At 42.4% G+C, this 12,253-nt stretch overlaps 1 protein-coding gene across 2 annotated transcripts in view; it reads left to right on the plus strand.

Annotated features, from left to right (window-relative positions):
- Positions 1–12,253, plus strand: part of LOC306879345 (E3 ubiquitin-protein ligase TRIM39-like) — a gene marked incomplete at its 3' end in the record, with an annotated part of 33,124 nt that overhangs the window by 13,298 nt on the left and 7,573 nt on the right. For both annotated transcript variants that reach the window (XM_079432194.1, XM_079432196.1), the window contains exons 3-4: positions 9,416–9,969; positions 10,118–10,213. In XM_079432194.1, the coding sequence (XP_079288320.1) occupies positions 9,416–9,969; positions 10,118–10,213 (650 nt within the window). The remainder of the gene's footprint in view (positions 1–9,415; positions 9,970–10,117; positions 10,214–12,253) is intronic.

The raw sequence follows: 12,253 nt of genomic DNA on the forward strand, positions 1-12,253 counted from the left end.
TGCAAACTGGAGCAGGTCGAGTGTGTTGGGGAGGCAGGTTTTGATGTTGTGCATGACTAACCTCTCAAAGCACTTCATCATGATTGGAGTCAGTGCTATGGGACTGTAGTCATTTAGACAGGACACAGGCGATTTCTTTGGTACCGGTATGATTGTTGTGGATTTGAGACATGTGGGGACGACTGCCTGGCTCAGCGAGGTGTTGAAGATATCTGTTCAGGACATCTGTCAGCTGTGCAGCACAGTCTCTCAGAACACGGTCAGGTATGTTGTCAGGAGCCGCAGCCTTGCGTGGGTTAATCCTAGATAGAGTCTTCCTTACATCAGCTGGACAGACAGAGCGCCCGGTCGTTGGGAGGTGTGGGCAGTTTTTGTGCAGGTGTGTCATTCTGCATTTCAAACCGTGAATAAAAGTGTGTGCATCGGGGAGGGATGTGTCATCATCACAGGCTTGTAGTAAGTGATGGTCTGAATGGCTTGCCACAGGCTCCGTGTGTCTCTGCTGTCTGTGAAGTGATTGTTGATTTTTTGAGCATATGACCATTTTGCATTTTTGATGCCACAGGATGGGTTCTTGCTGTTTTGAGGGCTGCTTTATTTCCTGATCTGAATGCTTCATCTCTGGTTTTTAGCAGCCCACGAACCTCTGCTGTCATCCATGGATTCTGCTTTGCACGTGTGGTGATGGTCTTGGTGACTGTCACATCATCAGTGCACTTTTTGATGTAAGCAGTCACAGGTTCAATGTACTCATGCAGGTCTGTGTGGTTGTTGTAGGTGACTGCCTCTTTAAACATGGTCCAGTCTTTGCACTGAAAGCAGTCCTATAGTGCTGAGGTGGCATTGTCTGGCCATACTGTGATCTGCTTTTTAACCGGTTTGGCGAGTTTGAGAAGTGGTCTATATGCTGGGATTAGCATAACAGAGATGTGGTCTGAGTACCCGAGGTGGGGGCGGGGTACAGCCTTATAAGCGTTCTTTACTGTTGTGTAAACAAAGTCCACTGCGTTGTTTCCCCTTGTTGCAAAGTTCACATGTTGGTAGAACTTTGGCAAAACTGTCTTTAAGTTTGCTTGGTTAAAGTCACCGGCTATGATGAAAAAGCTGTCAGGGTTATTTTTTTGATGTTCAATGATAGCGCTATACAGTTCATGAAGCGCATCCTTAGCGTTTGCACACAGGGGGATGTAAACCGTGACGATAACAATGGCCGTGAACTCCCGCGGCAGATAGAACGGTCGACACTTCACAAACATAAACTCCACCAGTGATGAACAGTGTTTTGATAATACCGCAGCATTGTTACACCAGTCTTTGTTGATATACACACACAAGCCACCTCCGCGGATCTTTCCAGATAGTAATGAATCTCTGTCTGCTCGGTAGCTGGTTAGCCCGTGCTGCTGAATGGCGGAGTCCGGGATGTTGTCATTTAGCCATGTTTTGGTGAAAACTAACACACAACAATCCCTTGCCCGCGCCGCCGTTCTTGCCCTTTCCCCATGTATGAGTGATTATACGTATGTATGTTTGTTTGTTTGTTTGTTAGACTAGTTGGCGTTAGTGTTTAGTTAATAAAAGTTGTGTGCACAAATTACATGAGTTTCTGGTTTTGCCTTGCAAATTAATGTCCCTTTACGATTTTGACCCTTACTACATGCTCTAATGCATTAATACTTAAGAAGGTGTTTTCTGTGGCCAAGAAAATATCCTTTCTTAGAGTTGATATGAACTTGCACTGAATGTTCGCTGGACGGACAGATCAGTTGATGGCAATTTAATTTTGCTACAGTTATTACTGTCAGTCGATATAAATAATTGTAATTAATCAATTAATTGTAATTATTTATATATAATTCCCTTTTGAGCTCTAATTTGCTACAGAAATGGTTGAGAATGGTGGCAATCCTTTAAACGTTATTTGCAAGCAGACTCAGTATCAAATTTATGTATTTGCCTCATAATTTTATCAACGTCTTACACATACAGTTTCTGATAAAATCAGGTAGACTATAACTTGAATATACCTTACTACGAGCTGTAGAAAGTTTATCAATGCTATAATGCGTGTTTAAATCGTACGATAAGGAACTAACCTGATATTAGCGAAGAAATCCACATTTCTGTTGTTAGTAGAGTGTAAGTCTTCTCTGACGAAGAAATCTTAGATTAGCAGCCTGTATAGATGGTACCAGAATACATTAATCTGATTTTGGGCAAAGAAATCCCCAGATCTCAGATTAGCGGCACAAATTAATCTGCGTGGCGAAGAAATCCCACTTGCAGTGATATTAAAACTGGGCAACGAAGAAATCTTACAGGATATTTAGTTAAATGGTGATTTGAGCAATGTTCCTCATCTTTCCAGAGTTAAGGCCTTCTTGTAACCTTCGCGTATCATTGTAGTCACTGAAGTGATGCAATCGAATAGCGAATTAATGGTGTAATTCTAGCCTAGCTAACTAGTAATTGCCATTGTCTGTGAAGTGAATGTGCTGTTTTTATTTGTGAAAGAAGTTGTATGCGATGCGTCAAAACTGACTGCGCGTGAGTTCCCATGCATTCTCACAGCATTGCAAGTTCTGCTCCACTTGCGCGTGTTGTAAGCTCGCATCGGTCTCTTAGCAACGTCTGACCCCGGGAGTTGAGAGCAGCCTCTTCCGGTTCAATCTGATAACAACACACACGTCACAGACCCTTGTGTAAACAAGCAACTAAGTGTAGCCAAAGTTAACTCTTTAGCAGCCGAGCAGGCATATAAGCTAAGTAAGCCATTTACCTCAACTGTTAGCTGTTAGCATCCGACTAACTGACACTGTTTGAGTGTAAAGTGTAGCGTCTGAACCACTCGTCCCTCTCTCCACCCCTCACTCTTGGTTTAATTTCCTGTTTGTGCTATCACCTTCTGTTAGATTCAGGTGCCCCTCCTCACATATGTTGGTTCTATTTGTGTTATTTTCATTTTGACTTTATTCTACCTCTCTTTGATTTTGTTTTTATTTATTTACCCTTGTTCAGCTTGAATGTACACAGCAAAATCCCCAGAGTTAAATCAACTCTGCTCAGAGTACATATTGTACCAATCTAGTGTTAAAGTAACACTGAAGCAGAGTTAAAGTTAATGGGATAATTAAGCGATTCATTAAGTGATGAGTGAGCATTAGAAAAGAAAACCCGTTGTTAACAATGTTGAAGATGAACAACTACTGCTCTGGCTTTTAGACATGAAAACTTATCATAATCCTCAACAGTGGTAACTCTACTTCAGTGTTACTTTAACACTCTGTAGATTGGGACAATATGTACTCTGAGCAGAGTTGATTTAACTCTGGGGATTTTGCTGTGTACCAATTCAGCTAAGTTGATTTTAATAAAATTTGAGATTTAATTAAATCAATTTGTTTATTTTATTGTTCTTTTTTTTCTTTTAGTTTCCTAAAAGCTATTAGGACATTTTCAGTTTACCTTTACCTTATTTTAGTTATTTGACATACTCCCTCTCAGTATACAGTTCTAACAACTGTTGTCCCCTTAATGAACTGTAAAGGTTATCAGTAGCCCAATTCCTGTCTTTTCAATTACCCTCCTACACCAGGGCCCTGAGCATACTAGAAAACTTCCCATTGTCTCTGGTTGTTTACCTTGAAGTGGTAGCCAACAGCGCAGCCAACAGTCTCCCTAGGTTTTATGACCCTGCTAAATTCCTTTGAACAAGTGACAACTGCTTAGTCATATCTCCTAGCTTAAACTAAATAAGGAAAGCCCTTCTTTCTCCCTCTGTCTCTTCCTGTTTTTAATTTCAGTTTTGTTTATTTGATACCTTCATAATGACCAAACCTGTGAACCATCAGTGCTTTGAGTAATAGTTTGACCACACGTATAGCCAGGTCATCAGCTGACCCCTGCTTACAGCCCCGTCAACAAAGTTACTCAAACCCTCTACTTGTGTTCTTAGCACCCTACCACACTAGCTGCCCCTCACCAGCTATCCACACATTACACGGCTTACAGAGCCACTCCCCATATGATAGCCTAACGCCTCTGTGCGTACATGCACTTGCCATCTGCCTCTCACTCTCTGGTGTTCCCCCAAGTGTGCCAGTGTGTCTCAGACATTCCACAGACATCCAACCCTGCCAGCTCACCAGGAGCTGACTAGCATCATCATCTCCTTGGCCCGCACACTCAAGGGCCTCAGACAGGAGGTAAATTAACTGAACCTGCAAGTCACAGAGTTCTACAGGGAACTGAGACCCGCTCAACGAGAAAAGGCACAGAACGGATGCAAAGAACCTTACAGAATGGCGCAACAGAAGGAAATCATCAGTCTTCAGGAGGCTATAACAGCTGCTGCACACCAAGCACAGAGTGAAAAAGCCACTAGACAGGACCTGGAAAGAGAATTGTTTCACACAAAGACACTGTTAAAAACAGCGTATGTGGAACTTAATGAGAGGGACACCAGAACTAAGGCCTTAGAAGGCCATCTACATGCAGCCCGAGATGAAGTCCAAACTTTGACTCAGCAATTCTGCAACATTAACATGGAGCTTGACATGGTTCAGAGAGAACTGAAACAGTCTTACCGACTGTGCATGGACTCAAGTCAAAGGCACCCTGCTGCACGTCACACAGCCAGCAGTGCAAATCCCCTCACTCCTGTACACAGATACGAAGGGGGGAGCCAAAGCCTTCTGTTTGACATTTCACAAGTCAGCCTCCTGAAAACCTCTCCAACTGCAGAAAGAAAGGGGTTTATTCAGGCGAGCGCTGAAATGGCACATGGAGTGACACTCAAAGACCGCAACCGAATGGCCAGAAACATCCCTGCATTTACACCAAAACTTGCAGGAGAGAATAATGTTTATGCTTACTTAAGATAAATTGACTTTCACCTGCAGTCTTGGACCAGTGTGAAACACCAAGATAGACTCTATCTGCTCTGGGTCACCGCTAGCCCAGATCCATTGACCCCAAACTTTTGAATTGTAGTGTATATTGTAACAAAAAAAATTATATTTTGAATAAACACTGTTCGTTTAAACTTTTTATTTCTCAAAGAATCCTGAAAAATATCACAGGTCCCAAAAAATATTAAGCAGCACAACTTTGACAACATTCATTATAAATTAGCATATTAGAATGATTTCTGAAGGTTCATGTGACACTGAAAATTCAGCTTTCAACTTTTATTTTAAACTGCAATAATATTTTGAGAACTACGGTCTACATTCACTCAATCTTGATAATCACAAAGCGCGAGTCATCAGCCTTTAATTTTGAAGTAAAAAAATAATAAAAATATTTAAAAAGATATTCACATTCTCTATTAAAAGACCTTAAAAATTTTATATGATATGTTCACTTCCATGGCTGTAGTGTGTAGTCGCTGACTAACTACTGCAAGCACAACTATGTTAAGATGGAAAAGTAGTTCATTAATAGCCTACTGTATCTTACTACTGATAGCATATGACCTACCTGCATGATCTGCATCGACATCTTCTCCTAGCCCCGTGTTACTATGCTGTGAGCGACGAAATTTTGGGCAATTTTTCCCTTTTCTGACTGGCTGAAACGTCTTGCGCAGCACTTGTGATGCCCGCACAAGCATTCAAAGCAAACCGATAAAGCGTAATTTTAAGGGAACAATCAGCTCATTATAAAATGCAGTTACAGTATTTTCCGGCATCACTGGGGCCCCCCTCAGTCTGGGGCCCTGGGATCAAGCCCAGGTAAGCCTGTGCATTAATGCAGCCCTGTAGGAAGGACATTTCGCTCTAAGATCTCTTGGTAATTCTCTGATTTCATGAGACCTGTGATACAAGTACCAGACGCAGCAAAGCATAGTAGGGTGTTCTTTTCCTTATAAGCGTCATTGCGTTGTCTGTAAACAAACTGTTGGTGTGCATTTCCAAAAAGCTCCATTTTTGTTTCATCTGTCCATGGAACATTTTCCCATTTCCTGATCAGGTACACACAGCAATAGTTCACTAGCATTAAGCCATTCGGCAAAGCCGGCCCAGGCTCACATAGATCTCTTACATTCCTTCTGCCTATAGGGATTATTTTAAGCATATTATTGTACAGCAGCAGCATACATAATTAATTGTTTTGTTTTCTTCTTACAGCTTTGCTGGGGGGTTATTTTACATGCTATTTGTGCAGCGGCAGTATGTCTTAAATACTCACGGCACCGTATCGCCACATGTATTGGCAGTAGCAAGTTCCTGTACTTGCTTGCAGCAGCAGCAATAATCTACAACTACAGCAATAACCAACAGCAGCAGCAATTCAATTTCATTTGTATGCCCAAAATGTTACTGTTGGCAATGTGCTGCAGATAAAACCCACTGGTCTTGAATCAGGATTCCTCCACACACATGGTCCTTCTGAATGGACACCATCCATCCAATGCATTTTTATAATTTTATCAATAAGCAGTTTAGATTTTAGACCGCATAACATTCACCCCAAACCTAAACCTAACCATTTTATAGCGAACATAAAAGGACCGAAATATGCAGAAAAATTACCATTTTAGTAACAATATAGCATTAAAAATGTTTTTATAGTCGCTAATCCAACTCCTACATCTAAAGCTAAACATAGCCATTTCTGTACAGTAACGTTATAAGAAAAACATGACAGACAGAAAACTGCAATTACAATCATTTATTTATTGCAAAAATGTCAAAAGCACTACCAAAATGAATGCACATGACGATGCGTTGCAGCCGCAGTCCTCTCTGGAGGAATACAGCAGGTTTGTGTGAGGTGCAGAGCAGAATTTATGTTGTTAATCACTGAAAATATTATCAGATAATTTTCCTGATCCTCTCGCTCTCAGTGAACTCGTGAAGGCGCCGGCGCACTCGCATCATTCAAACACACACCTCACCAGAAACACGGCATGTCGCAATCTGTGACGAATGCAGGCGAGAGCCAATGAGCGTTCGATTATCCTGCCGTAAAACCTGTCGTTTGAAGCGGCAACATCTGAATTCGTAACGGACGCGTCAGTCAGCGCGGGCTTCTCTGTTTCCGGTCGCTGGACTCGCTGCTCGGGATGAGATGAAGATCGCAGAATAAAGGCTTGGATTTGGGTCTGTTTCTCAATACATAAGAATTATCATGAGATCACGCTGGATTAAATATTAGAAACATAGCATCACAGAATCTGTGTAGGTTTGATTGTAATGTACCTTTGTAACAGCAGCAACACACAAACTTCACTTTTTTGCTGAATTTCTCTTTATTACACTTGTGCCTGATGGCCGCTCACACATCAGATGTACTTGTGTGTAAAACTCTGCAAGAACAGCATCTGTAACAAAGTAAAGAGGTCAGAGGGCATGCAGAAGTGTATTATTCAGCATGTGATGCACAGCAGCGCCACCAGAGCCAGCAGAGCTGTGTTCAGTGCTGACAATAGAGAGATGTTTTGCTAGATTTACGTGGAAACTCTTCATGAATGTTGCCAAATAATCAAGTCTGCTAAAATATCTTCTTGATGAGCTGACAAACAGACACACATGAACCAACAGGAGGAGCTCTGACATCACTGTGAGAGACTCAGAGAAAGCCAAAGTGAAACTTAATCTGCAACAATATGGACGCCTGAAAAGATCAAACTATAAAAAACAGAATATTGAGTCGTTTAAAGTCTCTTGTGAACTCATCTAATACTTAGAGGTAAGTGATAGAAATATAAGAGAGATTGTGCTGAACAGGTTTCTGATGGCAGGGGTCTGGTTTAGTAGGGTTTATATCAGACTGGAATGAGTTGAACAGAAGCAGGTTTAAGCGTCAAATACTCAGCTGCTTTAGTTGATTAATTCACTGAAACTGTGTCAGAATTGTATTAACAGTGTGTCATTTGATTGAACAAAGTTCGGTGTTTCTGTCATTTTGTCACATGACATAAAGACTAAAGAAACAGGAAGTAAATAACCTGCTGAAAAACTGAACACAAACCTGCTGCATTAACTATTATGCAATATGTGTTTTAATGATTCATTTTATGGTTGAATAAGTACAATGCTATGAGTAAGACCTAAACTTTATTTTGTTTTTAAAAATGACGTGTTTAAAACAAAAAGTTAGATTTAGCTATTTCTCAAATTTCTCAAACTTTCTCAAATATTTTTGTGCAAAATTATTAGCCAATGCGATTATAAAGGACGTTTCTTCATTTATCTCAGTGTGAAACAATTAGTAAACAAGAAAAAAATCGAAAACAATATACAAAAATGTAATAATATCTTACTGTCCTTTCAAAGTATTCAGTGGCCAGTGTAGCCACCCTTCTTCTCAATGACTTTCATGAGCCGTCTCTCCATACAATTAGTCAATGTCTCGATCAGTTGTAGCTGATAGAAATACCACCACAGACTCAGAGATGTGTACTGTTTTCCCTCACTGTAAACCTCATGCTTGAGAACGACCCACAAGTTCTCAACTGGGTTCAGATCAGGTGAGGAAGGGAGCAGGACATTATTCTGTCATCTTTGAAGCCTTTTCTGGCAGCCAATCAGTGAATACTTGACTGCATGCGGTGGAGCTTTGTCCTGCATAAAGATCGTGGTCTTTCTGGATGCTGCTGACTTCTTCTTGTATCGCTGTTTGAAGAAAGTGTCTTCAAGAAATTGTCAATAGTTTTGGGAATTCATTTTCAGTCCGTCTGCAACCTGAAAAGGTCCAACTCTGCAATCCCTTATTAACAATTACACATCACCTGAAAATTATCTTTTTTATATATATATATATTCTTTGTACTTTCTTTAATCTAAACAGCTCAGATTGTTCAGTGAGTGATTGTGAGTGATTAAAATGAATGATTGTGTTTCTCTCACTATCACTTATAAACAAGGTTTAACTTATTTAATATAAATATTGATATAGTTGTCATGATCTAATTTGATTTTAATTCTAAAAAAAGAGAAAATTACTTTTGCTGTAAAATACAGTATTTTTTTCTTGAAAAGGTTTGAAGAGATAAAGAACGATGGCAGAATCGTCACCAACATCAACAAGAGCAAGAAAAACCAGGAGACAGAGTATTGAGCTGGATCCTCCTTGTAAGTCAATAACCCAGAAAACACTGAGTGTATGAATGACTTTTACTCTTCTCAAATAATGTTTAATATGTACAGCAGATAATTAAATAATTTCATATTTCTTGTTAGTGTATTTATTAGGTAAGTGGTCATGAAATGAGCTTCACATTAGGGTTCATTTTACAATAATAACCAGCTGACTGAACATGATCTCTTTATATTTGAGTTTCTTTAGTCAGCACTCTTTGTCTCTAAACACTATTTACATTCATCCGGCTTCACAAGGTGCATCATGGGATTCTTTATAAACAGTGTTGAAGGAGTTCACACTAATCCTAATTAATGTCTCTTTCCAGCAATGTCATCCTCCATTAGTTCACTGATTGAGGAGATTCAGTGCTCGATATGTCTGGAGGTGTTCACTGATCCAGTCACGACTCCATGTGGACACAACTTCTGCAAGACCTGTCTGAATAAGTGCTGGGACAACAGCCAGACCTGCAGCTGTCCATACTGTAAAGAAACATTCAAGCAAAGACCTGATCTCAAGATTAATACCACACTCCGAGAGCTCGTAGATCACTGTAAAAAGAAAAGTCCTGAGAAAACAACTGAAGTTCTGTGTGACTTCTGTGAGGAAAGACAGCTGAAAGCCCTGAAGTTGTGTCTGGTGTGTCAGAGCTCTTACTGTGAAACTCATCTGGAGCCTCATTTGAGAGTAGCAGGTTTGAAGAAACACAAACTGATGGATCCTGTGAGTAATCTGGAGGACTATATATGTCAGAAACATGAGAGACCTCTGGAGCTGTTCTGTAGAGATGATCAGACGTGTGTGTGGTCGATCTGCTCTGTTAAAGACCACAAGAACCACAACACTGTTCCTATAGAAGAGGAGAGTCAACAGAAGAAGGTAGAAGTTATTATGCTTTTAAAGCGCTGATATCATGAGGAATCAGATTTTATTTCATATTGTGAAATAAAAGCTCATTATGAAAACATATTGAGATCAGTGTTATGATTTGATCAGTGTTATGATAAATGTGTTGTTCTCTCTATAGACTGAACTGATGAAGACACAGAAAGACGTGCAGAAGACGATCAAAGACAGAATCAAGAAGATTCAAGACATCAAACACTCAGCAGAAGTCAGAAAAGTGAGTTTATAAAAATGAAAAAATAAAATACATTTAATACAGTCCTAGTCCCTTTTAAAGTCCCTTTTGTGTCATTTTACAACATCTGCATCACAAATCAAATATGCACAAAGGATCATGGAAGTCAAAAATGTCCATCAGTTGTATGCAGTACGGCGGCCATGATACTCTGAAGTGCTCTTCGGAGGCAGATTTATCCTGCTTGAAACTTAGCAGGTGCTTCTCATTTTTTATTTGTGCATCTTCGTGTCCTTTCCTCACTTCCATCCCTTGAGTGCCGGGTTCACACTGCACGATTCTCAAAGCCGTCAGATCGCTGCTCTTCTCACACCACATGATGGATTGGTGACAGGGATCACACATTACACAACTTCTCAATAAGAAGAATCGCTGACAACTCTGTCAGGTCTACAAACGTCTCGGTTACGTATGTAACCCTCGTTCCCTGAAGAAGGGAACGGAGACGTCACGTCGGTGACCGACGAATTGGGATCTCGCTTAGAGAGACCAATCCCCTACGAGAGTATCTAAACAAGCCAATGGATATTGGCATGCGATTATTGCATCCAGCTGCCGCAAATCACAGCGTGAGTATAAGTAGGCAGCGGGTGCAGCGCATATTCAGGTTTTCGCTGAGGAGCCGAGCCGGTGACCCGTCCGCTCAGCGGTGGTACAGCAGCCGTGGCGACGGGACGTGACGTCTCCGTTCCCTTCTTCAGGGAACATACGTAACCGAGATGTTCCCTTTCAGTCGGTCACTCCGAGTCACGTCGGTGACCGACGAATTGGGATCCCTACCAAAGGGCCACGGATACTGCCCCTTCCAGTGTCCTGTGGAAGCCTCCTGAGCCCCTATTTTTTGGCGCAGGTCAGGGCTACCACAGAAGACCAACTACTGTTGCCATGGCACTACCCACTCAGTAAGACTGGATAACACTGGGAAAAACGTGCCCGTTCTAGTTGGAACCGGACGTTACGGAAGCTCGCTCTTCCCGCAGGAGGTTCGGAGCAATTACGCATATGATCAACCTTAGGCGCATATGGAAAATTAGAGGAAATTGTACCTCATGGAGATTGGCAGAAGACCTGCAGGGGAAACACGGGCTCTCAGGCTATACCGTGGACTATACACATATGGGATCCAACTAGGCCTTTCATATGGAACCCAGCCCTCTACCGGTTCTCGTGGATTCAACGAGTGAGGGCCTGGCGTCAGACGCTCCGCCACGTCTGACTGCCGAGGGGACGGAGGAACTCGACAGGGTCTACAGTACGGACTCTCTGGAGCAGTTTTAGCAAGCCGACCCGAAACCGGGGCCTCTCAGTGCTTCTACCCGTTTGAGGTGAGAACACAGGAGGAACCTGGTTCCACACGAAGGCTATAGAACCTAGTGAACGTGTTAGGGGTCGCCCAGCCCGCAGCTCTACAACTATCTGTCAGCGAGACGCCACGAGCCAACGCCCAGGAGGATGCAACAGCTCTCGTAGAGTGAGCTCTCAACCTGAACGGGCAGGGCACACCCTGTACCTGATAAGCCAGGGTGATGGCGTCCACTATCCAGTGGGCCATCCTCTGCTTGGAGACGGCCTTCCCCTTCTGCCGGCCTCCGTGACAAACAAAGAGCTGGTCTGAGGTCCTGAAGCTTTGTGTCCTGTCAACGTAGCATCTCAAGGCCCGGATGGGACAAAGCAAAGCTAGGGCTGGGTCTGCCTTCTCCGAGGGCAGCGCTTGCAGGCTCACCACCTGGTCCCTGAAGGGAGTAGTGGGAACCTTGGGCACATAGCCAGGCCGGGGCCTCAGGATTACCTGGGAGTCAGCCGGCCCAAACTCTAGGCACGAATCGTCGACCGAAAAATGCGTGCAGGTCCCCTACCCTCTTGATGGAGGCCAATGCAAGCAGGAGCAGAGTCTTCAATGAAAGAAACTGCAGCTCAACTGACTGCAAAGGCTCGAATGGGGCCTGCTGTAGTGCCTCGAGCACTAGAGACAGGTCCCAAGAGGGTATAGAGGGGGGCCGAGGAGGATTTAACCTTCTTGCC

Source organism: Barbus barbus (genome assembly GCF_936440315.1).
Source record: "Barbus barbus genome assembly, chromosome: 13".
Classification (NCBI taxonomy): Eukaryota; Metazoa; Chordata; class Actinopteri; order Cypriniformes; family Cyprinidae; genus Barbus; species Barbus barbus.